The sequence below is a fragment of the Hemitrygon akajei genome, chromosome 4 (assembly GCF_048418815.1).
Source record: "Hemitrygon akajei chromosome 4, sHemAka1.3, whole genome shotgun sequence".
NCBI lineage: Eukaryota > Metazoa > Chordata > Chondrichthyes > Myliobatiformes > Dasyatidae > Hemitrygon > Hemitrygon akajei.
In genome coordinates, this window is record NC_133127.1 from 196,268,466 (window position 1) to 196,293,847 (window position 25,382).

The following is a 25,382-nucleotide window of genomic DNA, read 5'->3' on the forward strand; positions in this document are numbered from 1 at the left end:
TAAGGCCACTGGATCCATTAAGTCTGCTCTGCTATTCCATTATGGCTGATTTATTACCCCTCTCAACCCCATTTTCCTGTCTCTTCTCCATAATGTTTGACAGCATGACAGTCAAGAATTTGTCAACCTCCACTTTAAATATACCCAATGACTTGGCCTCCACTTGTCTGTGGCAATGAGTTCCACAGAATAACTACCCTCTGGTTAAAGAACTGCCTTCTTATCTCTGATCTAAATGGATGTCCCTCAATACTGAGGCTGTGCCTATAGGAAGCATCCACTCTATTTTGACTATTCAATATTCCATGGGTTTCAATGGGATTCTCCTTCATCCTTCTAGACTCCAGTGAGTACAGGTCCAGAGTCATTGAACACTCCTTAAATGTTAACCTTTTCAATCATTCTTGTGAATCTCCTCTGGACCCTCTCCAATGCCAACACATCTTTTTCTTAGATAAGGGGCCCAAAACAGTTCACAATACTCTGTGAGGCCTCACCAGTGCATTATAAAGCCTCAGCATTACATCCTTGTTTTTATATTCTTGTCCTCTCGAAATGAATGCTAACATTGCATTTGCCTTCCTCACCACAGAGTCAACCTGCAAGTTAACCTTTAGGGAATCTTGCATGAGGACTCCCTAATCCCTTTGCACCTCAAATTTCTGAATTTTCACTGAGTCAAATGTTGTTTTCAGAAAGTAAAATAACAAAAGGACTTGGGGCTGTATAGTTCACAGCAGGACCTCTCCTGCCAGCCAGGAATACTGGTACCCGTCTGTGGGGTTGGAATCTGGCTCCCACAGGGTGTGGCAACCACAGGCAGGGAGGTGGATTGCACTCTGCGTTGTGCAGGCTGACAGCGATATTAGAAAGAGCAGCCGAGCGATCTGTCAGCAAGTGCCGCGCCATTGCGCTCCCCTGACGCCCATTTCCCCGCCGATGATGAAAGTGCATTTGTATCGGAATGACTGAGGGCCGTCAGCAACAGAAGTCATTGGGCTGCCTCACAAGTGTCCATGAGCCCTGTTGATTGAGCAGCTAACTGCACCCGCAGGCTGAATCTCTCCCTCGGCGCTCGTCACCGTCAGCACTGCTGGCCCCACACCATGTCAGCGACCGTGCGTAAATCACGTCAAACCAAGGCCCACGTCCCAGCAATTTCCACCCTTCTCAAATCGCCCTGAAGCCGCACTTTGCAAAATTTATTTTGACAGGCGTTTTGTTCTTAACTGATCCTTTATTCTGGACTTTGCAGAGAAAAGAAATGATTGAGTTATTTTTCCCTTTTACACTGAACTTCACCCTCCAGTCCCACAGGTGCCAGCTCACACTGCTGTCTGCCCTCGGTATAGTTGTGGCATTCGAAAAGCTGTGAATTTGAGCCCCATTCCTGTGATAAAAGCTTTTTAATATCCTAGTACTTTTCCACAGACCAGGAATTTACCCCATAATCCTTCCTTCAGATTGCAATTCTTTGTGATTCTTCCAGAGACTCTGCAGAAAAGCTAGGCCTTTTCTGCATTCCTTATGGGGATAGGTTGAGTGAGCTAGGGTTTTGGAGTGAAGGAGGATAAGAGGTGACTTGATAGAGGCTTACAAGATGATAAGAGGCATAGACAGAGGGGACAGCCAGAGCCTTTTTCCCAGGCTAGTACAAAGGGACTTAATTTTTAAGGTGATTAGAGGAAAGGGGGAGGACAGAGGTAGATATTTTTTACACAGAGATTGGTGGGTGCATGGAACATGTTTCCAGGGATGGTGGTAGAGGCAGATACATTAGGGACATTTAAGAAACTCTGAGATAGGCACATGGATAAAAGAAAAATGGAGGACTATGTAGGAGGGAAGTAATAGAGTCCAGCTATACGAAGACCATGGCGAAAGTTGTATCACCAGACGGAGAAACAGCGGTGTTCGAGCTCCTAGCTGGTGTGCTGCAAGGAGACACTCTGGCACCCTACATCTTTATAATCGTCCTTGATTCCGCTCTACGTCAAACTACCAAAGATCATGACAAGCTTGGTTTTACCATAAAACCAGGACGAACCTAAAGGGTCAGATCAGTTAAGCTCACAGATCTTGATTTTGCAGATGACATAGTCCTGCTCTCTGACCAGATGGAGGAAGCACAGCAACTACTGACAAAAATGGAAATTGAGTGCAATAAAGTTGGACTTCACCTAAATGCTAAAAAGACAGAGTACATGGCATTCAACTGCGACGAAGGTACTCTCAAGAGTGTAAAGAATGATACCATTAAGAAAGTCTTAGACTTCAAGTACCTCGGGTCAAGAATGATGAGTTCGGAGAAGGACATAAAGTTACGGAAGGCGCTGGCGTGGAGTGCTATGAACGACAAATCTGGAGGTCGAACCGGATCAGAGGGCTCAAAAAGAGGATCTTCATAGCAGTCATAGATTCCATTCTCACATACGGATGCAAGACGTGGAGTCTCATCAAGACCATGCGAAAGTCACTAGATGGTTGCTATAAATGAATGCTCTGGATGGCTCTTGATGTGAGTTGGCAACAGCACATGACGAACGTCAAGCTCGATGACAACCTACCGATGCTCACTACTAAAATCGAGGCGAGAAGACTGCAACTAGAGGGGTACTGTCTGCGCCACCCTGAACTACCTGCCTAGTCATCACATGGGAGCCCAAGCATGGGAGGATGAACCCTGGGCACCTCCCAAGACTATGGTCAACACGCTCCTAGAAGATAGCAGCACGGCTAATGTAGATGAACTGAACACACTGATGAGGGAGAAGGAGGAGTGGAGAGTCTGTCATTGTGCCCAACGCCAGCCCCCTAGGCCTGAGTTGATGTACAAGTAGCCCATCACTCCTGGAAATCCTGCACTGTACCCATTGTGACCTCTTGCTACCTCTCCAAGGACAGCTGAGCATGAACGTATCCTCAGAAGAGGGGCAGGCAGTCAGCCCTGACAGAGGCCTGAACTTTCCACCACCTAGACCCGAGAATGGCCATCTTGGCCAGGCCCAGGAGATCCTCTTTGTGACCCACCCTCCTCCGTGCTGGCTGCCCATATATATGGACTGAAGTGCAACCAGACCGGAGCAGCAGCCGCTTCAGATACTCACACAGGGGCTGCAACCTCTCACACTCCATATCAGCGTGGTACAATGACTCCTCCCAGCCATAGAATGGACAGGTGGACGGGGTGTCAGTGAATCTGTTGCATGGTACTGCCCAATGCAACACCTTCCACCCCAGGTCCCCAAAGTACAGGGGAAGGACCCCTGCACAAAGAGATTTCCACTAGGGACCTCCTCCGCTGCCAGGTGGTAAAACAGACCACCAAGGCGAGTTGGACAGCAGACAAAGTTGAAAAATGCATTGTCATGCACGTTGGTAGTAGAAATAAATGTGCAGACTATTTTCTAAACAGGGAGAGAATCCAAAAATCTGCAAAGCAAAAGCACTTGGGAGTCCTTGTGCAGAACACCCTAAAGATAAACTTGCAGGTTGAGTCACTGGTGAGGAAGGCAAATGCCATGTTACCATTCACTTAAAGAGGTCTAGAAATAAGAGCAAGGATGTGATGCTGAGGCTTTATAAGGCACTGGTGAGGCCTCGCCTTGAGTATTGTAAACAGTTTTGGGCCCCTCATCTAAGAAAAGGTATGCTGGCATTGGAGAGGGTTCAGAGGAGGTTCACAAGGATGATTCCAGGAATAAAAGGGTTATCATACAAGGAACGTTTGATGGCTCTGGGGCTGTACTCACTGGAATTCAGAAGGATGAGGGGGAATCTCATTGAAACCTTTTGAATGTTGAAAGGCCGAGAAAGAGTAGATGTGGAAAGGATGTTTCCCATGGTGGGAGAGTCTAGGACAAGAGGGCACAGCCTCAGGATAGAGGGGCGCCCATTCAAAACAGAGATGCAGAGAAATTTCTTTAGCCAAAGGGTGGTGAATTTGTGGAATTTGTTGCCACATACAGCTGTGGAGGCCAGGTCGTTGGGTGTATTTACGGCAGAGATTGATAGGTTCTTGATTGGACATGTCATGAAAGGTTACGGGGAGAAGGCCGGGAACTGGGGTTGAGGAGGAGAGAAAGGATCAGCCATGATGGAACAGCAGAACAGACTCGATGGGCCAGATGCTCCTATGTCTTATAGTCTTATGATCAAAGGCAATGAAGTGAAAGGTGTGCAAGAGCAGCCTGTACAAAACGCTTTGGAACATCTGGGAAGGCTATGGTTGGCACCCCCACGAGACGGCTGACATTGTGCGGGACCCTCTGCTGCGTGGTCTTCCGAGGCCTGGGTCCGATGAGCACATCAGGTGGTGATGCAGCCAGAACCCCTCCACTTCCCCACGCTCTCCCTACACCCACCGTAATAGAACCGTGACCACTCCCCTTGCAGCTAGAGCACTGTTCCCCACCAGCGCAGGATCACCCTGTCTGGATAAGACTAGACCCCACACCCTCACACTCTCGGTAAAAGCGAGGCAGGTCACTCAAAGCATCACAGCTGATGCTGTTTGCTGGAAGCCGCGTGCCCTCCCGCAGGTAGTGCCCCCAGTGGAGAAAGTGCAGGTGCTATCTCGGAGGGTGGTCACAGTACAGGTATCTCTGCAGGGTCCTGAGGCGAGAGCCGCCAGCTGGGTGTGCACGCACACCGATGACTGACCGCCCTCCGTGATCAGAAGACTGAACTGCAGAAAAATCCAGTGACTCTTGATGCCCCACAAGAAGTCTGCCAGCTTCTTCTGGGTCCTGGAGACAAAAGCAGTGGTGGGACTAAAGTAATCAGCCAGTACCATATCATGGAGGCGACCAGCTGATTTATAACTAATGCCATTCCCCAGTATGAGATTGCATGAGGGAGGCCTGACCAGTGAACCAGTCGGGCAGAGATCTCTGTCTCCAAATCCCCCCAGTTCGTCAGACAGGCCTCCTAGCTGAGCTCAGGTAGACCCCCCAGTAGAGGAGGGGTGTGGTGCTCCACGCGAACAGCCTCAACCCCTCCGGTAGGGGGTCCACCTGCCACTGACCCACCAAGAGGCCCGCACACTTTTCCCAGTAGACCCTTGCAGAGGATGTGGCTGAGAAGAACTGCTGGCAGTCTCACTTCCTCTGCCAGTAAACAGTCAGTGACCATCAGGAGGAAACCATTGTCGTAAGCTGAAAGGACGACCTCCATGTCTGGTTCGTGTAGAACCAAACCCATCGACATCTTGCGGAGAAGGCACAGGGATGACTCTACACGGACCGAGTACAACTGCCCCAACCTGGGGCACCCCGTCGCACACCCTCCCAAAGCAAAAGAATGCTGAGAAGGACTCATTGATCTTAACAAGGCACTTCACAGCACTGTACAGCAGTCGGACGCAGGCCACAAAATGTGGCCCGAGCCCGAATGCTTGCAGACTCCCAAAAAGGTACTGGTGGTCCACCCTGTCAAATGCCTTCTCCTGGTCGAGGGAGAGAAAAGTGACCAACAGACTGGCCCCCCGGTACAGGGGATCAGATCCTGGACAAGGTGGATATTGCCCTGGATCGACTGCCCCAGGACCGTGTAGGACCGGTCAGGGTCGACAACTTCCACCAGCACTGAGCCCAGACATTGGCCATCGCCCGGGCAAAGACCTTGTACTCTGCGCTGAGGAGGGATACTGGGTGCCAACTCCGCAGGATACAGAGATCCCCCTTCTTTGGCAGCAGGGCCACGACTGCTTTGTGCCCTCAAAGGGGCTTCTCACCCATCGCATGCTCTCTCCCAATACCCCTGCATAATCAGCCCCTAGGATGTCCCAGAAGGCCTGGAGAAACTCCACCATGAACACATCTAGTCCCGGGGACTTGCCTCTCTGCAGCTGGTTGAGGGCACTGGTCAACTCCACTAAAGATTAGCAGTGCGTCGAGCCGATCAGCACCCCCAGTGCTGACTCTCGGCAAGTCCTCCCACAGAGCCCTGTGTGCATCCTCACTGCACGGGTCCGGTGAGAAGACAGCCTTGTAAAAGGAATGCATTTCTGCAACAATCCATGATGGAGGAGCCATCCTCTGCCAGCAACTCCACTAGCTGCCGCGGACAACCCTCCCCTTCTAGAGAGCGTAGAAGGTCAAGGTCCTGCAACCTCACATAAGCGTCTCAGGACCTCTCGAGCTGCAGGTGCCTCAGTGCCTCCTTCTCCCTCTGACACTCATCCCAGAGAGGCTGGTCCCCATTAGTCAGCCCTAGCTGGGACTCCCAAGTCGATCGGCTCTTTCTCAAGCCTAACAATCCTGGGCATCTGCCGCTTGGTTCCTGGCAGAACAGTTGGATGTGAGCCTTGCCCACATCCCACCAGAGATTCAGAGAGAGGAAACTCCCCCGTTCTTCCTGCCAGGTCCTACAAAACTGACAGAATGAATCCTGGAACTGACTATCAGCAAATCGAGTGGACAGCCAGAGACTTTTTACCAGGGCAGAAATGGCTAAAGTGAAGGGATATAATTTTAAGGTGATTGGAGGAATATGTGGAGGGGGATGTTAGAGCTAAATTCTTTACACAGACAGTGGTGGGTGCGGGCAACACGCTGCCAGGGGTGCTGGTAGAGGCAGGGGCATGTGAATGATAGAAAAATAGAGGACTATGTAGAAGGGAAGGGTTAGATTGATTTTAGAGTAAGTTAATAGGTCAGCACAACATCATATGTCAAAGGGTTTGTACTATGCTGTAATGTTTAATGTGCTTGTAAGGGGCATTTAGACAGAGTCTTCAATCAGAATCAGATTTATTATTGCTGGTAGGTGTCGTGAAATTTGTTGTTTTGCAGCAGCAGTACAGAGCCACTCTTAAAAAATACTATAAGTTACAAAAATAGTGCAAAAGATGAATAATGAGGTAGTGTTCATTGTCCATTCAGAAATCTGATGGCGGAGGAGAAGAAGCTGTTCCTAAAACATTGAGTGTCTGTCTTCAGGCTCCTGAACCTCCTCCCTGATGGTTGTAATGAGAAGAGGGTATGTTCTGCATCGGGAGGGTATTTAGTGATGGATGCTGCCTTCTTGGGGCAAAGCTCAAAGTAAATGCATTATCATATAATACCTTGACATTAATTTTCTTGCAGCATCTACAGGGTAAAACAAAAGAAATTTAAGAATTTTACAGAAAAGTTAAACATAAACAGGCCAAGACTGACCCAGACGCTTGGGAGGATTCAGATTCCGATTCCGATTATTTATTAACAGTCACATTGAAACATGCAGTGAGCATATTTATGTAACAGCAACACAACCTAAGGATGTGCTGGGGGCAGCCTGCAAGAGACACCATACATTCTGGCACCAACATGGATGCCCACCGTGCTCAGCAGAACAACACAGAGTGCAGCAAAACAGAACATACCAAGCAAAACAAACCCCCTTCCTCCCCACCATGCACACAGTGCTCTAATCCTAAGGCAGGCTGTCTTCTCTGGCTTCCAGTCTCCGGCGGGCTTGTGGATTGGCAGGTATTGCACCTTTGATTTTCCCAGTGAGCTTGTGGAGATTCGCAGACTTGGGCTCCGGCCATTAGGCTACTGATTTTATTTAGTGATACAGGGCAGGACAGGCTCTTCTGACCCCAACAAGCTGCACTGCCTGGCAACCCACCAATTTAACCCCAGGACAATTTACAATCACCAATTAACTTGTTAACTGATATGTCTTTAAACTGTGGGAGGAAACTGGAGCAGCTGGAGGAAACCCACATGCACACAGGAAGAACGTACGAACTTTCTTACAGATGACGTCAAAATTAAATGCCACCGTAGCGTAGCGGTTAGCGCAACACTATCACAGCTCTGGGCATTCCGGAGTTCGGAGTTCAATCCTGTAGGGAGTCTCTGAACATCTTCCCTGTGGAATACGTGGATTTTCTCCGGGTGCTTCCGTTTCCTTTCACAGGCCAAAGACGTGCCAGCTAAGTTAACTGGTAATTGCAAATTGTCCATTGCTGAATCAGCGTTGTGGGGTTGCTGGGACGGTGTGACTCGAGGGCTGGAAAGGCATACTCCGCGCTGTATCGCTTAACAAAATTAATAAACATTGAAGTCGGAACTCTGACGCCTTGCACTGTAATTACATTGCACTAACCGCTAACTGTTGTGGCACCTATGATGGAACTGGCTAAGTCTACAACCCTTTGCAATCCATGCAAAGCATGGAGCGATACTGTCTGATTGCAGGAGAATGGGATTAGTACAGGCTGAGAAATAGTTCACCACGGATGCCGTGTATGGAACTGTACAGCTTCACAATCATGTTCTGACATTTACCGGGAGTGTTGTGCACAAGGGACCCAAAGCATGGTCAAGGATTCCCACCATCCATCCCACAATCTCTTAGACCATCAGGAAAGAGGTACAGCGGCATCAGGATAACAGCTTCTTCCCTCAGGCTGTAAGACTATTCTAAAACCCTGGCACGACACCTCTGACGAAGGTCTTGGCCCAAAACGTCGACAGCGCTTCTCCCTATCGATGCTGCCTGGCCTGCTGTGTTCTACCAGCATTTTGTGTGTGTTGTTGTTTGAATTTCCAGCATCTGCAGATTTCCTCATGTTTGCTCACGACACCTCTATCAGGTCACCTCTCATCCTCCATTGCTCTGAGGAGAAAAGGCCAAGTTCACTCAACCTTTTCTCATAAGGCATGCTCCCCAATCCAGGCAACATCCTTGTAAATCTCCTCTGCACTCTCTCTACAGTACTGTATCCACATCTTTTCTGTAGTGAGGTGACCAGAACCGAGCACAGTATTCCAAGTGGGGTTTAACCTAGCTCTTATCTAGCTGTAACATTACCTCACAGCTTTTGAACTCAATCCCATTGTTGATGAATTCCAACACACTATACACCTTCTTAACAGCACAGTTAACCTGAGCAGCAGCTTTGAGTGTCCTATGGACACGGACCCCAAGAGCTCAGATCCTCCACACTGTCAAGAGTCTTACCATTAGTATTATTGGAAATTTGACCTACCAAAATAAACCACTCACATTGATCTGTGTTGAAGTCCATCTGCCATTTCTCAGCCCAATTCTACACCCTATCAATGTCCTGCTGTAACCTCTGACAACCCTCCAGACAATCCATAACACCCCCAACCTTTGGTCATCAGCAAACTTACTAACCCGCCCTTCTACTTCTTCATCCAAGTCATTTATGAAAAATCACAAAGAGGAGGGGTCCCAGAACAGATAGATCTCTGTGAACACCGCTGGTCCCCATCCTCCATGCAGAATACAAACCATCTACAACTTTGCCTTCTGTGGGCAAGCCAATCCTGGATCCACAAAGCAAGGTCTCCTTGGATCCCATGCCGCCTTACTTTCTGAAAGAGCCTTGCAGGAGGAACCTTATCAAATGCCTTACTAAAATCCATATACACTACATCAACATCAAGATTGTTTAATGTAATTTCCAGTACTCAAGTGTAAAGGGGAACAAAATAATTGTTACTCCAGATCTGATGCAGCACAAAAAAGGCACAATTAGATAAGGAAGACAATAATTTAATAAACACAAATGTAAATATATAAGATAGCTTATGTACATTGATTATATGTCCACAAAGTGACCCTAGGTACAGGAGTGTCTGTACATAAAGTGACTCTGACAGGAAATGATAAAGTAGTGGTAGTTGGGGATGTGGAGGGGTGGGTTAGTGGGTGGAGGTGTTGATCAGGCTTACTTCTCGGGCAATATAACTGTTTTTGAGACTGGTGGTCCTGACATGAATGCTACATAACTTCTCCTGATGGGAGTGGGACAAACAGCCTATGACCAGGGTGGGTGGGATCCTTCATGATGTTACTGGCCCTTTTCCGGCACCGTTCTGCCTTGAAAAGTCCTTGTTGGTGGATAGGCTGGTGCCGGTGATGCATTGGCAGTTTTGACTACCCGTTGTAGAGGATTCCTGTCTGCCGCAGAGCAGTTTCCATACCATACAGTGGTGCAGCTTGTTAGGAGGCTCCCTGCTGTACATCTGTAGAATGATGTGCATAATCCAGCTCTCTTCATCCTCCTGAGAACGTAGAGGCATTGGTGAACTTCCCTGATTGTGTAGAATATGTTCTGGGACCATGAGAGGTGGTGCGAGATGTGCTCTCCCAGGAGTTTGACACTGCTCACAGTTTCCACTGCTGTGCCCCCGATGTAAGGTGAAGTTCTTCTGAAGTCAATAACCACTTCCTTTGGCTTGTTGACGTTGAGGAAGAGGTTATTTACCTGGAACCCAGTCTTGAGTTCTTCCATCTTCTCCCTGTAGGCATGATGAGCCCCACCACTGTCACGTCATTAGCGAACTTGACAATATGATTACTCAGGTGTTTGGCCGTGCAGTCGGGTGTTCTCAAGCGCACAGCAGTGGCCTCAGCGCACAGCCCTAGGAGGCACCTGATAATGGGGAGAGGAGAGCAGTTGTGCATCCTGACTATCTGAGATCTGTTCGTTAGAAAGTCCAACACCCAGTAGCATATACAGGCCAAGGAGTGGGGGTTTGGTCACCAAGGTCTGTGGGACAATAATGTTGAATGCTGAAATGAAATCCAGAATCTGCATTCTGAGATAAGTGTCTTGTTTCCTAGGTTTGTCAGGGCCAGGGTAATGCCATCTGTTGTGGAATGTGTGCATGAAAATCCCAGGTCTGAGATACTCAAAACCACCTCGTCTGGCACCAACAATCATACCACAGTTAAAGTCACTCAGATGACATTTCTGCCCCATTCTGACGTTTGGTCTGAACAACATCTGAACCTCTTGACCGTGTCTGCATGCTTTTAGGCATTGGGTTGCTGCCACATGATTGGCTGATTAGATATTTGCTTTAATGAGCAGATGTGCAGGTATACCTGATAAAGTGGCCACTGAGTACAGTGTCGTCTGCAGGACAGGAAATCTGCCATGTTTCCCTGGTCTGGGCTATCTGTGACTCCAGAATGACCAAGAGGTTGACACTTACTTCCTCCTCTGTTTGGCGACAAGTAAGGCGAGACAATTAATGATGGAAATAATGGCAACGTGCATCTCCCCCGAACAAATAAATAATTACCAGAAAATATTTCTTTAAGCTAGCTTCATTTGTCAAACATGCAGTGAACTGCACCATTTGTGTAAAATCAAACCGGTGTAGCGATGTGCTACACACAGCGCTGAAATAACGACACGCAGTCGGTAAGCAGTTTCGAGACTACGGTAGTTTATTCAAACTTTGCGGCGCTGGCATTTAATCCCTAGCGCCCGCCCTCTCCGGGCGGAAATGACATCAGAGGTGCATTACCAAAGTCTCCCCCCTTGCGCTGGCTATTTATGAGCTGGTTCGCCTGCGTAGAAAGTGGGTCGCCACATAACCCCTCCCCCCCAGAACCGGCGATACACCCCCCCCCAATGTCCACAGTCTGGATCAGCCTCTGTTTGGGAGGTCTGCCTCTGCGCCATGGTGCCTGAACCTCGACCGGCTGCGCCAAGTCCACGTGGGCTGGTTTGAGTCGGTCCACCGTGAAAACCTCTCTCCCCCCAATGTCCAGAACGTACGTGGACCCGTTGTTGTTGATCACCTTGAACGGCCCCTCGTACGGCCGCTGTAGCGGTGCCCAGTGTCCGCCCCTTCGTACAAACACAAACTTACAGTCCTGCAGGTCTTTGGGTACATGGGTCGAGGTCCGTCCATGCTGTGAAGTTTGTATGGGGGCCAGGTTGCCGAGTCTTTCGCGTAGCCTGTCCAGGACTGCTGCGGGGAGGAAATGGTGGTAGAAGTTCACCATACCAACGTACTCCTGCAGGCCTTTGACTGTGTTGGGCCGGGCAAAGTGGCGGATCGCGTCTACCTTGGCGGGCAGAGGTGTTGCCCCGTCTTTGGTAATCCTGTGGCCCAAGAAGTCGATGGTATCGAGACCGAACTGGCATTTGGCCGGGTTGATCGTGAGGCCAAAATCACTCAGGCGGGAGTAGAGCTGGTGGAGGTGGGACAGATGCTCCTGACGACAACTGCTGGCTATAAGGATGTCGTCCAAATAGATGAACGCAAAGTCCAGGTCGCGTCCCACCACATCCATTAGCCGCTGGAATGTTTGTGCAGCATTCTTCAGGCCGAACGGCATTCGGAGGAACTCGAACAGATCGAACAGGGTGATGAGTGCTGTTTTGGGGATGTCTTCAGGGTGCACCGGGATTTGATGGTATCCCCGGACGAGGTCTACTTTGGAAAAGGTTCTTGCCCCGTGCAGGTTTGCTGCAAAGTCCTGTATGTGCGGCACGGGGTAGCGGTCTGGAGTTGTAGCCTCGTTCAGTCTGCGGTAGTCGCCGCATGGTCTCCAACCCCCGGCTGCTTTGGGCACCATGTGCGGGGGGGGGGCCCATGGGCTGTCAGACCTCCATACAATCCCCAATTCCTCCATCCTCTTGAACTCCTCCTTCGCCAGGCAGAGCTTTTCCGGGGGGAGCCTTCGTGCGCGGGCGTGGCGGGGTGGTCCCTGGGTCAGGATGTGGTGCTATACCCTGTGTCTGGGCATGGCTGTTGTGAACTGCAGTGCCAGAGTCGATGGAAAGTCCGCCAGGATTCTGGTGAATTTGTTGTCCGACAGCGTGATGGAGTCCAGGTGTGGGGCCGGCAACTTGGCTTCACCCAGGGAGAATGTCTGGAAAGTCTTGGCATGTACCAGTCTTTTCCCTTGCAAGTCGACCAGCAGGCTGTGAGCTCGGAAGAAGTCCACCCCCAGGAGCGGTTGGGCCATGGTGGCCAGTGTGAAGTCCCACGTGAACCGGCTGGCACCGAACTGCAGCTACACTGTGCGGGTGCCGTAGGTCCGTATCGTGCTGCCGTTTGCGGCCCTCAGGGTGGGTCCAGGCTTCCTGTTGCGGGTGTCATACCCCGTCGAGGGCAAGATGCCAATCTCCGCTCTGGTGTTGACCAAGAAGCGGCATCCCCACTGTTTGTCCCAGACGTACAAGAGGCCGTCCTGGTGGCCAGCCGCCATAGTCATTAGTGGCAGCTGGCCCTTGCAGGGCGGGCAACAACAGGGGGCTTTTGTGCCCCACTGCTGGTGGTAGAAACACCACTGTTCGCTGGCCTCCTCACTTCTGCCTCTGTGTTGTGTGTGCCCCCCTGCCGGGCCTGGTCTGGTCTGCTGTTGGGCGCGTGGCCTGGTAATCTGACTGACGGATGCCACGCTCTCCCTCTTGGCTTTCCACAGCACGTCTGCCCGGGCTGCCACCTTCCGGGGGTCGCTGAAATCTGCGTCGGCCAGCAGCAGATGTATGTCCTTGGGCAGTTGCTCTAGGAACTCTTGCTCGATCATGAGGCAGGGCTTGTGTCCGTCAGCCAGGGACAGCATCTCATTCATCAATGCTGACGACAGTCTGTCTCCCAAACCATCCAGGTGAAGCAGGCGGGCACCCCGCTCACGCCGTGAGAGGCCAAAGGTCCCAATGAGCAGCGCTTTGAATGCTTCATATTTGCCTTCTTCCGGGGGCGACTGTATGAAATCCGCAACCTGGGCGGCCGTCTTCTGGTCAAGGGCACTCACCACGTGGTAGTAACGCGTGGAATCAGAAGATATCTGCCGAATCTGGAACTGGGCTTCTGCTTGGCTAAACCACACGCGTGGTCGTAGCGTCCAGAAAGTCGGCAGTTTTAGCGAAACTGCGTGAACAGATGAAGAGTCGGTCATCTTTGGTCTAAATCCCGTTTGGACCATTGGGGTCACCAATGTAGCGATGTGCTACACACAGCGCTGAAATAACGACACACAGTTGGTAAGCCGTTTCGAGACTAGTTTATTCAAACTTTGTGGCGCTGGCATTTAATCCCTAGCGCCCGCCCTCTCCGGGCGGAAATGACATCAGAGGTGCATTACCAAAGTCTCTCCCCGCGTGCTGGCTATTTGTGAGCCGGTTTGCCTGTGCAGAAAGTGGGTCGCCACACTGGCGAGGATTGTGCTGTGGACTGTCCGCAAGTGTGGCCATGCTTCCGACACCAACATGGCATGCCCACAGATTTCACTAACCCTAACCCCTACGTTGTTGGATTGTGAGAGGAAACCGATGCTGTCATGGGGAGAACATACAAACTTCTTCCTACAGACAGTGGCAGGAATTGAACTCCAGTCTGGGAACACTGCCACTACCAAGCGAAACACTAAACGCAATGCTACTGTGCTGCCCTTTTGAGAGAGTACAAAACAGGAGGCCCTAAACATATTAAAAAATTGTTTCTCTTCATTTACCCTGTTAAGCCCCCTTCAATGTGCATAAAATCATTCTCCCTTTCGAATAGTTTAGCCAGAAGGGGTTGTGCGTCTCATGATCTCTGGCATGGACCTGTTGGATTGAATAGCCTGATGCTGTGCTGCTTGCCTCTTGTTTAAATAAATTTTTTAAAATCTTTTTTTTTAAGTCCATCTGTTCTCTCCAATTTAAGTCATTCAAATGGTGAAGTAAATGGCATCAAGGAGCCAGGTCAGGAACACTGTGCATCGCTGTGTTTACTTACAAGGACAAATTGTTTCCGTAACAATGCGGGAGGCTGGTCACATTCTACTTAATAAGATTTCGACTGAGTCGTACGACAGACAAGGTCTGCCTGGAATGACATGGACAAGCCCTCTGTGAATGCATCCCTCTCCCCGTTTCGCGGGAGCTCTTGCTCTCTCTCCTTTGTCCTTCTAATGTTTTGTTTGCTGTTCTGTGCTGCCTCATTCCCCCCCCCCCAATCAATCATTTGCCCCTGTTGCATCCTCGCACTCTCTTCCCCCCTCCTTTACGAAACAGCTGCCAGTGGTTCCTGGCAGCAGGCTCCTGCTAATTGGCTAAAGCTTGATGAATGGGCCGGGCAAGGCTCTGACACAGGTGGTGTCTCTACGCATTAGACAGTAGGGTTTATGGAGAGGCTGCTGGATGCTAATCAAATTTGGGGGAAATTTGCTTCCAGCCTTAAACAGGCCAGTGTCTACCATTTAAAGACACAGCAGCATCTTTGTCTGTAGCTCAAACTGCACAATGCCTTGTACTCACTCGCCCATCTGTCCTTCAGGACAGTCCAGGAGATGATGCATGTCACAATACCATTCCCCCGGTCCAGGGCTGACCAGTTCATACGATCGCCTATCTGCCCTTCAGAATGGTCCAGGAGACGATGCGTGTCACAATACCATTCCCCCGGTCCAGGGCTGACCAGTTCGTATGATGACCCATTTGCCCTTCAGAATGTTTCAAGATGGTCCAGGAGATGATGCGTGTCACAATACTATTCCCCTGGTCCAGGGCTGACCAGTTCATATGATGACCCATTTGCCCTTCAGGATGGTCCAGGAAACGATGCGTGTCACAATACCATTCCCCCGGTCCAGGGCTGACCAGTTCATATGATCGCCTATCTACCCTTCAGGACAGTCCAGGAGATGATGCATGTCACAATACCATTCCCCCGGTCCAGGGCTGACCAGTTCATACGATCGCCTATCTACCCTTCAGGACAGTCCAGGAGATGATGCATGTCACAATACCATTCCCCCGGTCCAGGGCTGACCAGTTCATACGATCACCTATCTACCCTTCAGGACAGTCCAGGAGATGATGCATGTCACAATACCATTCCCCCGGTCCAGGGCTGACCAGTTCATACGATCGCCTATCTACACTTCAGGACAGTCCAGGAGATGATGCATGTCACAATACCATTCCCCCGGTCCAGGGCTGACCAGTTCTTAAAGGAGAAATAAATAAGTAAATCAATTACAGTATACGTATATTGAATAGATTAAAAATTGTGCAAAAAACAGAAATAAAATATATTAAAAAAAGTGAGATAGTGTTCATGGATTCAATATCCATTTAGGAATCAGATGGCAGAGGGGAAGAAGCTGTTCCTGAATTGCTGAGTGTGTGTCTTCAGGCTTCTGTACCTCCTACATGAAGGTAACAGTGAGAATGGGGCATGCCCTTGGTGCTGGAGGTCCTTAACGATGGATGTTGCCTTTCTGAGACACCGCTCCTTGAAGATGTCCTGGGTACTTTGTAGGCTAGTACCCAAGATGGAACTGACTAAATTTACAATCCTCTGCAGCTTCTTCCGGTCCTGTGCAGTAGCCCCTCCGTACCAGACAGCGATGCAGCCTGTCAGAATGCTCTCCATGGTACAACTATAGAAGTTTTTGAGTGTATTTGTTGACATGCCAAATCTCTTCAAACTCCTAATGAAGTATAACCGCTGTCTTGCCTTCCTTATAACTGCATGGATATGTTGGGACTGGGTTAGGTTCTCAGAGACCTTGACACCCAGGAACTTGAAACTATTCACTCTCTCCACTTCTGATCCCTCGCTGAGGATTGGTATGAATTCCTTCGTCTTTCCCTTCCTGAAGTCCACAATCAGCTCTTTCGTCTTACTGACGTTGAGTGCCAGGTTGTTGCTGCGACATAAGCTCCATTTCAGAATCAGAATCAGGTTAATTAAGGATTTAAGACTTAGCTGTATTTGTCACATATACGTTGAACGTGAAAACTTACAATGAAACATGTCAACAACAAGCACAGTCCGAATGTGTTGTGGAGGCAGCCCGAAAATGTCACCGTGCTCAGGATTTTCTAATCCCAGCCCATACATCTTTGGGACGTGGGAGGAAACCAGAGCACCTGGAGGAAATGCTCACAGTCAGAAGGAGAACGTACAAACTCCTTACAACCATTCAAACCTGATCGGTAATCACAAGCATTGTACTCACCGCCCTGCTAACTGACATGCTGATTGTGCCGACACACGCTCTTTACCAGCTACACCTATATACCCACTCGTTAATGCAAATATCTCATCAGCCAATCATGTGGCAGCAACTCAATGCATAAAAGCATGCAGACACGGTCAGGAGGTTCATTTGCTGTTCAGACCAAACATCAGAATGGGGAAGAAATGTGATGTAACGGACTGACTATGGAATGATTGTCAGTGCCACGTGGAGTGGTTTGAGTATCCCTGAAACAACTGGGATTTTCATACAGAATAGTCTCTAGAGTTTACAGGAAATTGTGCAAAAAACAAAAACATGTACAACACATGGTAAATCAATTAGGCTGCTCATCACTGTAAACTATGTGGATGCACGGCCACACGGTAACTAAAATGCTCCCAAGCACATAGCCTTTGTTGCCGCATAGCTGGAATAGACACAAAAAAAGTTTACGAAGGATGAGGGATTTTCATTGTGCTTTATTTCATAATGCCCTTCAATTTATAAATAAAGTCAAATCTGTGGATTTTATCTGTGGATAAAGTCAAATCATAGTATGCATATTCCAGAAAAAAGTGCCGTTCAGTTTTCAGGCTGTGTAAAAATTTCCTGCTCAGGGGAATGGTTGGTCCTCGCAGCTGTAAAAACAGTGGGAGGGAATGTTGCCGCTCAGCCCACTGACCCCATGCTGACCATCACCCCTTCATACTAATCCCATTTTTAATTCTCTCCATGTTTTCTTCAACTACCCACCTCTCCCAACAATTCTGTCACTCACTGGCACGCACAAGGCAGTTCGCAATGGCAAATCAGCCTCAGCTTTGCGATGTGGGAGGGAACCAGAGTACCTGGGGGAAATCAGCCACTGTACCGGAGCTTTACAGCGCCAGCTCTAAGACCAGGGTTTAATTCCCACCACTGTCTATAAGGAGTTTGTATGTCCTCACCGTGACCGCATACCTTTCCTCTGGTTGCTCCAGTTTCTTCCCACAGTCCAACGCCGTGCAGATTAGGGTGAGTGAGTTGTGGGCATGCTCTGTTGCTGCCAGAAGTATGGTGATACTTGCAGGCTGCCCCCCCCCCCACCATATCCTTGGACTGTTGATGGAAATAATGGATTTCACTGTTAGTTTCAATTTACATGTGACAAATAAAGCTAATCTTTAAAGAGGGCATATGGTTAATAGTTTCATATAAAAATTGGCAGCTTTGATAATCAGCTGCCATTTGAGTGTCAGTGGGCACACCCTGTGCTTCAATGTTTGGACGTTCATGTGACAAATAAAGCTCATCTTTAAAACTAATATTTAAAATCTTTCTGTTTTAGAATTATCTGTTGTCCAGATTTCCCTTCATCTTTGTATTAAGAAGCGCTTCTTGTCAGCCTCCTGGAGGAACTGTACTGCTATGTGCTTCTTCCCTCCCTCTGGACTTCCCTCCCCACTCTCCCTCTTGTTCTCTTCAAAGCCTGTTCTGCCACCAAGCTTCTGGTCATCTGCCTTAACATCTCCCCTGTGCCAGCTTTGGTTGTTTCTGCTAATCTAATAAGAAGGTGCTGCCCTCTCTCCCCACCTCCCTTAACGCCCCCACCCCGAGGAACTGTGAAGTGGTGCAGACGAGTGGATTAGGCTGAAGATAGCCCTTTAAGGATTGATTGAGCTTCTGGGATTTCACATGTCAAACCAACACAGTTTGATTCCTTTCCACAGTAACCGTGACTTGATGGAGGCAAGTAAGTCAATCTAGAATGAATTGCTACATTAGTGGTGCAATAAGGGAAGGGAGAACCATTTTCTGCTGCCTTGCCTTCTGAAGACTGCCCTCATATTGATCTCAGTAAAGTAATACATTGTATTTATGAGAATCAATATCTAGCTAACTTCACACTCTGAAACCTTTCATCAGACCCCAGGAGAGGACCAGGCAAGAAAAATGTCTTTTCCTTGTTACCAGCGACCTCCTACTGCCCAACCTGCTTTATGAGACCTGCCCAGTGAGAGTTTATCACCTGGGGTGTTAACTGTGCTTCACAGGGTCACACCTTCCCTCCCAGCCTGAGGTCAAGGGTTTATGTCGAAGTGCTGAGTACCCTCAGGTACTCCAATGGACCAGGTTTTTGAGCTTGTTGATTAGTACTCTCCTCATTGCTACCATCAGGGAGGAGGCACAGGAGCCTGAAGACCTACACTCAATGTTTTAGGAACAGCTCCTTCCCCTCCGCCATCAAAATTACTGAATGGAAAATGAACCCATGTACACTACCTCCCGAATTTTTTTTCTTTTTTTGTTGCTCTCTTTTTGCACTGCTTATTTAATTTTTTTAGATATATTTCTTATTATAATTTATATTTTTATTATTATGTATTGCAAAGTATTGCTGCCACAAAACAACAAATTTCACGACATATGCCAGTGTTAATAAACCTGATTCTGATTCTGAACTCTATTAGGGCCAGGAATATCAGAGCTGCCATCTTTCATATGAGACTGTTAACCACATGCCCCTCTCACAATCACTCCTTGCCTGCTCTCCATCTCCCTCTGGTACTCCCCTCCCCATTTCTTTCTCCTGAGGCCTCCCGTCCCATGATACTCTCCCTTCTCCAGCTCTGTATCCCTTTTGCCAATCGCCTTTCCAGCTCTTAGCTTCATCCTTCTCCTTCCTGTCTTCTCCTATCATTTTGGATCTCCCCCTCTCCCTCCTGCTTTCAAATCTCTTACTATCTTTTCTTTCAGTTAGTCCTGATGAAGGGTCTCGGCCCGAAACGTCGACTGTACTTCTTCCTATAGATGCTGCCTGGCCTGCTGCGTTCCACCAGCATTTTGTGTGTGTTGCCCTCTTTAAAGATTAGCTTTATTTGTCACGTGTACACGTACCCATAAGTGAGATGCATCATTTGCGATGACCAACACAGTCTAGGAATGAGCTGGGATATGTTGCCATGCTTCAGGCACCAACATCGTATGCCTGCAACTTACTATCCCATACGTCTATAAATATGGGAAGAAACTGGATCACTTGTAGTCACGTTGAGAATGTACTAACTCCTTATAGACATTGGTGGGAAATGAGCACTGATCGCTGTAAGGCGTTGCACTAGCCGCCACCTTATTGTGGTGCCTTCAGGGAACAGATTCAGAACCCTGAAGACCCACACTCAAAGTTTCAGGAACAGCTTCTGCTCCGTCATCATATTTCTGAATGGTTCATGAACCCATGAACACCACTTCAGTATTCTTTTTATTTGCATGGTTTATTTAGTAATTTATAATAATCTTATGTTTTGCACTGTACTGCTGAAACAAAAAAAATCAAATTTCTTGACGTATGTGAGTGATGATAAACCCGATTCTGATATGGGTCTCTATTGTGAACTGAGAGTGGGAAGGAGGCAGGAAATCGGAGAATCCTGGTTGGGAAAAGTGGAAGGGAGCAGGAAGCACCAGAGAGACATTCTATAATGATCAATAAACCAACTGTTTGGAATCAAAAGACGTTGCCTGGTGTCTCAGGGCTGGGTGGGTCTGCGCCTGTGCCACCTGTCCCACGCCCCTCCCATGGCGCACTAGCCTCACCATTCCCAGCATCCTTGAGAGCTGCCCACCAACAAGATAATAAACTCATAATATGTTGGAGATGCTTGGCAGGTAGAATAGAATGAGTAGAGAGAGGAGAATTTCTGTTTTCTGGGAAGGAAAGGACAGAGGCCAGAATAAGAAGTTGGGGGGAGAGGGAGGTGGACAAGCTGGCAGAGGATAGGTGAGACCAGGTGAGGGGGAAGATGGGTGAGTGGGGGAGAGAGGATGAAGTGAGAAGCTGGGAAGAGATAAAGGCTGAAGAGGAAATAATCTGATAGGAGAGAAAGGACAGGATATATCAGTGATATATACCAACGTAGGGAAAGGTTGAATAGGTTTTGGCTTTAATCCCTGGAGCATAGGAGAATGAGGGTAAGATTTGTTAGAGGTATACAAAATTATGAGGGCTATAGATAGAGTAAATGCAAGTAGGCTTTTTCCACCAATGCTGGGTGAGACTAGGTCATAGGTTAAGGGTGAAGGGTGATATGTTTAAGGGGAACATGAGGGGGAACTTCTTCACTCAGTAGGTGGGGCAAGTGTAGAACAAGATTGAATGGGATTGAAGGGCTATGGCATAGGGGCTGGTTGATGGGACTGGACAAATTGATAGTTCAGCATGGACTAGATAGGCTGAAGGGCTTGTTTGTGTGCTGTAGTCCTGTATTAATAGGGAGTGTGGGATAGCAGAATAGACCTTTTCTGACCTTGACCACACACTATATCAAGCATTACGACAGGGGTTTCTTCCCACTCTGACATAGTGTTCTACAGAGGACACTAGTGTCTTGTTATTTGAGAAGTCCAATCTGAAATTTAGCACACAAGTCCTACATGTTTGTGAACAGTTTTTGGCCCTTATCTAAGAAAAGATGTGCTGGCATTGGAGAGGGTCCCAAGAACAATCCCAGGACTGAAGGGGTTAGCGTATGAGGAACATTTGATGGCTCTGGGCCTGTACTCACTGAAGTTTAGAAGAATGAAGGGAGATCTCATTGAAACCTATCGAATATTGAAAGACCTAGATAGAGTGAATGTGGAGAGGATGTTTTCTATAGTTGGGGGGAGTGTAGGACCAAAGGCCTCAGCCTCAGAACGGAGGGACATCCATTTAGATCAGAGCTCTGGAGGGCTTTCTTTAGTCAGATGGTGATGACTCTGTGGAATTCATTGCCACAGGCGGCTATGGAGACCAAGTCATTGGTTACATTTAAAGCAGAGGTTGATAGGTTTTTGATTAGTCAGCGCATCAAAGGTTACAGGGAGAAGGCAAGAGAATATGGTGGAGAGGGATAATAAATCAGCCGCGGTAAAAAATGGCAGAGCAGACTCAAAGGACCGAATGCCCTAATTCTGCTTCTGTGTCTCATGGTGATGCGTATATCCCAACATCAGTTGCGAGTGTGACATAGTGGGGTGAGTCTTTTCTGACCTTGACTACAAAGTATGTCAAGCGTTTTGGCAGAGGTTTCTCCCTACCCCAACGCATTGTTCTGTGTAAGATGCTAATATTCTGTGGTTGAATAACAAGAAGTCCAATGTGAAATTTAACACACAAGTCCTTAGAGTGGGTGAGCAGCGCACAGAGCAAAAGAAAGAGAATGTAAGGAGGATTCTATCCCCGGTACATTTGGAAAGATTAAAGACTGATATAGATTTATCACAGTAATCCAATCAAGTCTCTATTATTCAAGCATTTCAGGTTTTTCAAAATCGGATTTAATGCACGGAGTCAGTCAGCATGCAGCAGAGTCACCCTGAACTTGGGCGGATGTCCTTTAGCTAACACACAAAGCAAATTCCCACAGATTAATTGTTATTATTATTAATAATCTCCGCATTAGCAGGTTTCAGTGGGTCACTTAGTTGTGTGCGTGCGCGTCCATGCCCTTCCCTCCTAGACCCCCACCGCCACCCCATTCCCCACCCCCGCCCCTGCGTTAACTGTCGATCCCATCTCCTTGGCAACGCCGCGTGCTCCGCCAGACAGCGCGCAGTCCATCCGCATAACTGGGAGGGCAGGCTCAGGAGATCCATACAAACTCAATTTGGCCCCTCCTGGGTCCTGCTCCTTAATGAAATCTCCGATGGGCTAATGGCTGCTGGTGCCTATTGCGTGGGATGAAGATGGTATAACATCGTGTATACTTAGTGATAATTGTAGGGAGCAGAAGAAGAATCGATTTTTTATATTTTTTTCTAAGTCTTTCTCATTCGCTCTTTTTTTCTTTTAAATGTAGCCATCCGAAGAAAGGAGAACGGTTGGGCAGACGATGAGCATCCACTGGTCTTCCTGTTTCTCGGCTCGTCTGGGATAGGTAATTGTTAAATTAAATGATGCTGAAGCCATTTGCTGCCTGCTGGAGATTACAGCCCTGGGCCACTCCGAGATCAGAACCCAGGAGCTTTTAACCCTTTCACTTCATCCCCCTTCCTGCCCCAACGTGCTTCGCATGTGGGCTAACAGTGTCATCTTGCTGGGCAAACTGGTCTGGTTAGAGAGGACCCATAGATTGTAAATACTCACAGTACAAAGGCCGTTCTGTCCATCATCACTGTGCCAGCAATTTGTGAGATCACTTTAATTAGAGCTACTCCTCTGTTCTTCTGTGCCTTTACTTTTCAGTTTTTTCTTTTCAATTGTTTCAAAGTTGAAAGTAAATTTTTTATCAAAGTACGTATATGTCACCATATACAACCCTGAGATTCATTTTCTTTCAGGGATTTTTCACAGGAAATTAAAGAAATACAATAGAATCAGAGAAAAATTACACACAAAGACTGACGAGCAACCAATGTGCAATTGTTCATCTAGTTCACTTTTCAGAAGAGTCCGTTGAATCTCTATGCACCACCCTTTCAGGCAGGTGTGAAATAAAAGAGGTTAGATTAACACATGAACTTTATTTGTCACGTACCTCGAAACATGCCTTTTTGCATCAATGACCAACACTGTCCAAGAATGTGCTTGGGGCAGCCGGCAAGTATCAGCATGCTATGGTGTCAACATATGCCCACAACTCACGGACTGTAACCCACTCATCTGTGGAATGTGGGAGAAAACTGGAGCACCTGTAGTCATGGGCAGAAACTACACACTCCATACAGACCGCGGCGGGAATTGAAGCCCGATCGCTGGTGCTGTAAAGTGTTTTGCAAACCGCTACGCTATCATGCTGCCCTTTCAGTTCAAGAGGCCTTTCGTTTCATCATTACTGCACCAGCGTTCTATGAGGGCCGTTAGGAAGAAAGCTTGGCAATGCCTCTACTTCCTCAGAAGTTTGCGAAGATTCGACGTGACATCTAAGACTTTGACAGACTGGAGAGTATATTGACTGGCTGCATCATAGCCTGGTATGGAAACACCAGTGTCCCTGAACAAAAAGTCCTACAAAAAGTAGTGGATACGGCCCAGTCTGTCACGAGTAAAGCCCTCCCCACCATTGAACAAATCTACACGAAGCACTGTTGCAGGAAAGCAGCATCCATCATCAGAGATCCCCACCACCCAGGTCATGATCTCCTCGCTGCTGCCATCAGATAGAGTCTTAGGACCCACACCACCAGGTACAGGAACATTATTACCCCTCAACCATCAAGCATTTGGACCAAAGGGGATAACTTCACTCAATTTCACTGGCCCCAACACTGAACTGTTCCCATAACATACGGACGCACTTTCAAGGACTCTTCATCTCACGTTCTCGATAGTTATTTGTTGTTTTTTGCACATTGGTTGCATGTCCATCCTGTTAAGTGCGGTCTTTCATTATGTTTCTTGCATTTACTGCGTATGCTCCTCAAGAAAACAAATCTCAGGTTTGTATTTGGTGATTTATTTGTACTTCGATAATAAATTTACTTTGGAACTTTGAAATTAGAGCTACTCCTGTGTTCTTCGTCCATGCCTACACAAACTCTTTTTCTTTGTAATTGTTTATCTAATTATTTTTCAGTAGTTTCTGTTGAGTCTGTATCCACAGACATTTTTATCTCCACTCTGGTTTTGGAGACACACAAGAGTGCAGATACGAATCTTGAACAACAGACATGGTGCTGGAGGAACTTAGTGGTTAGGGTGCGTCCACAGAGAGAAGTGGGCAGTGAACATTTCCAATTGTGACTCTAGGTCGAGTCCACTCCCCTGCAGAGATGCTGCCTGGCCTGCTGGGTTCCTCCATCACCTTGTTTGTTGCTCCCCTCTGTTCAGCTTCCGCCCAAACTGCTACTCATGGAAACTGCTCCTCTGCCTTTCCTTAATCAGAACCCTCAGAATTCTCACAGTTCAAAATAAGTTTTATTATCAAAGCACATATATGTCACCATATACAACCCTGAGATTCATTTTCCTATGGACATACTCAGTAAATCTGTACTGTATTTGTCAACGTGGAGCAGAGAGCGAGTTTGTAATGTGATCAATGAAAGATCAACTCGAGTGCAGAAGCCAGTGAATTGTGTAAATGCAAATATAAGTAAATAGCAATAAATAATGAAAACATGAGATAAAGAGTCCTTAAAGTGAAATCATTGATTAGAAACATAGAAAACCTACAGCACAATACAGGCCCTTCAGCCCACAAAGTTGTGCCGAACATGTCCCTACCTTAGAAATTACTAGGGTTACCTATAGCCCTCTATTCTTCTAAGCTCCACATACCTATCCAAAAGTCTCTTAAAAGACACTATCATATCTGCCTCCACCACCATTGCCAGCAGCCCATTCCATGCACTCACCACTCTGCGTAAACAACTTACCCCTGACATCTCCTCTGTACCTACTTCCAAGCACCTTAAAACTGTGCCCTCTTGTGGCAGCCATTTCAGCCCTGGGAAAAAGCCTCTGACTGTCCACATGATCAGTGCCTCTCATCATCTTATACACCTCTATCATATTGTGGGAACTTTTCAATGGATGAGCAAGTGGTTGTAGTTATCACCTTTTGTTCAGAAGTCTGAGGGTTGTGAGGTAGTAACTGGTGGTGCAAGTCCGAAGGCCCTTGTATTTCTACCTGATGGCAGCAGTAAGAAAAGAGCATGGCCTGGGTGGTTCTGAATATTTCTGCAAATGTTCCCTA

At 47.9% G+C, this 25,382-nt stretch overlaps 1 protein-coding gene across 1 annotated transcript in view; it reads left to right on the forward strand.

The window, feature by feature from the left end:
* The window catches only part of clpb (ClpB family mitochondrial disaggregase), a 173,709-nt gene that overhangs the window by 107,876 nt on the left and 40,451 nt on the right, over nt 1-25,382 (forward strand). Inside the window, exon 8 of the mRNA XM_073044342.1 lies at nt 22,545-22,622. Within this exon, the coding sequence (XP_072900443.1) occupies nt 22,545-22,622 (78 nt within the window). The remainder of the gene's footprint in view (nt 1-22,544; nt 22,623-25,382) is intronic.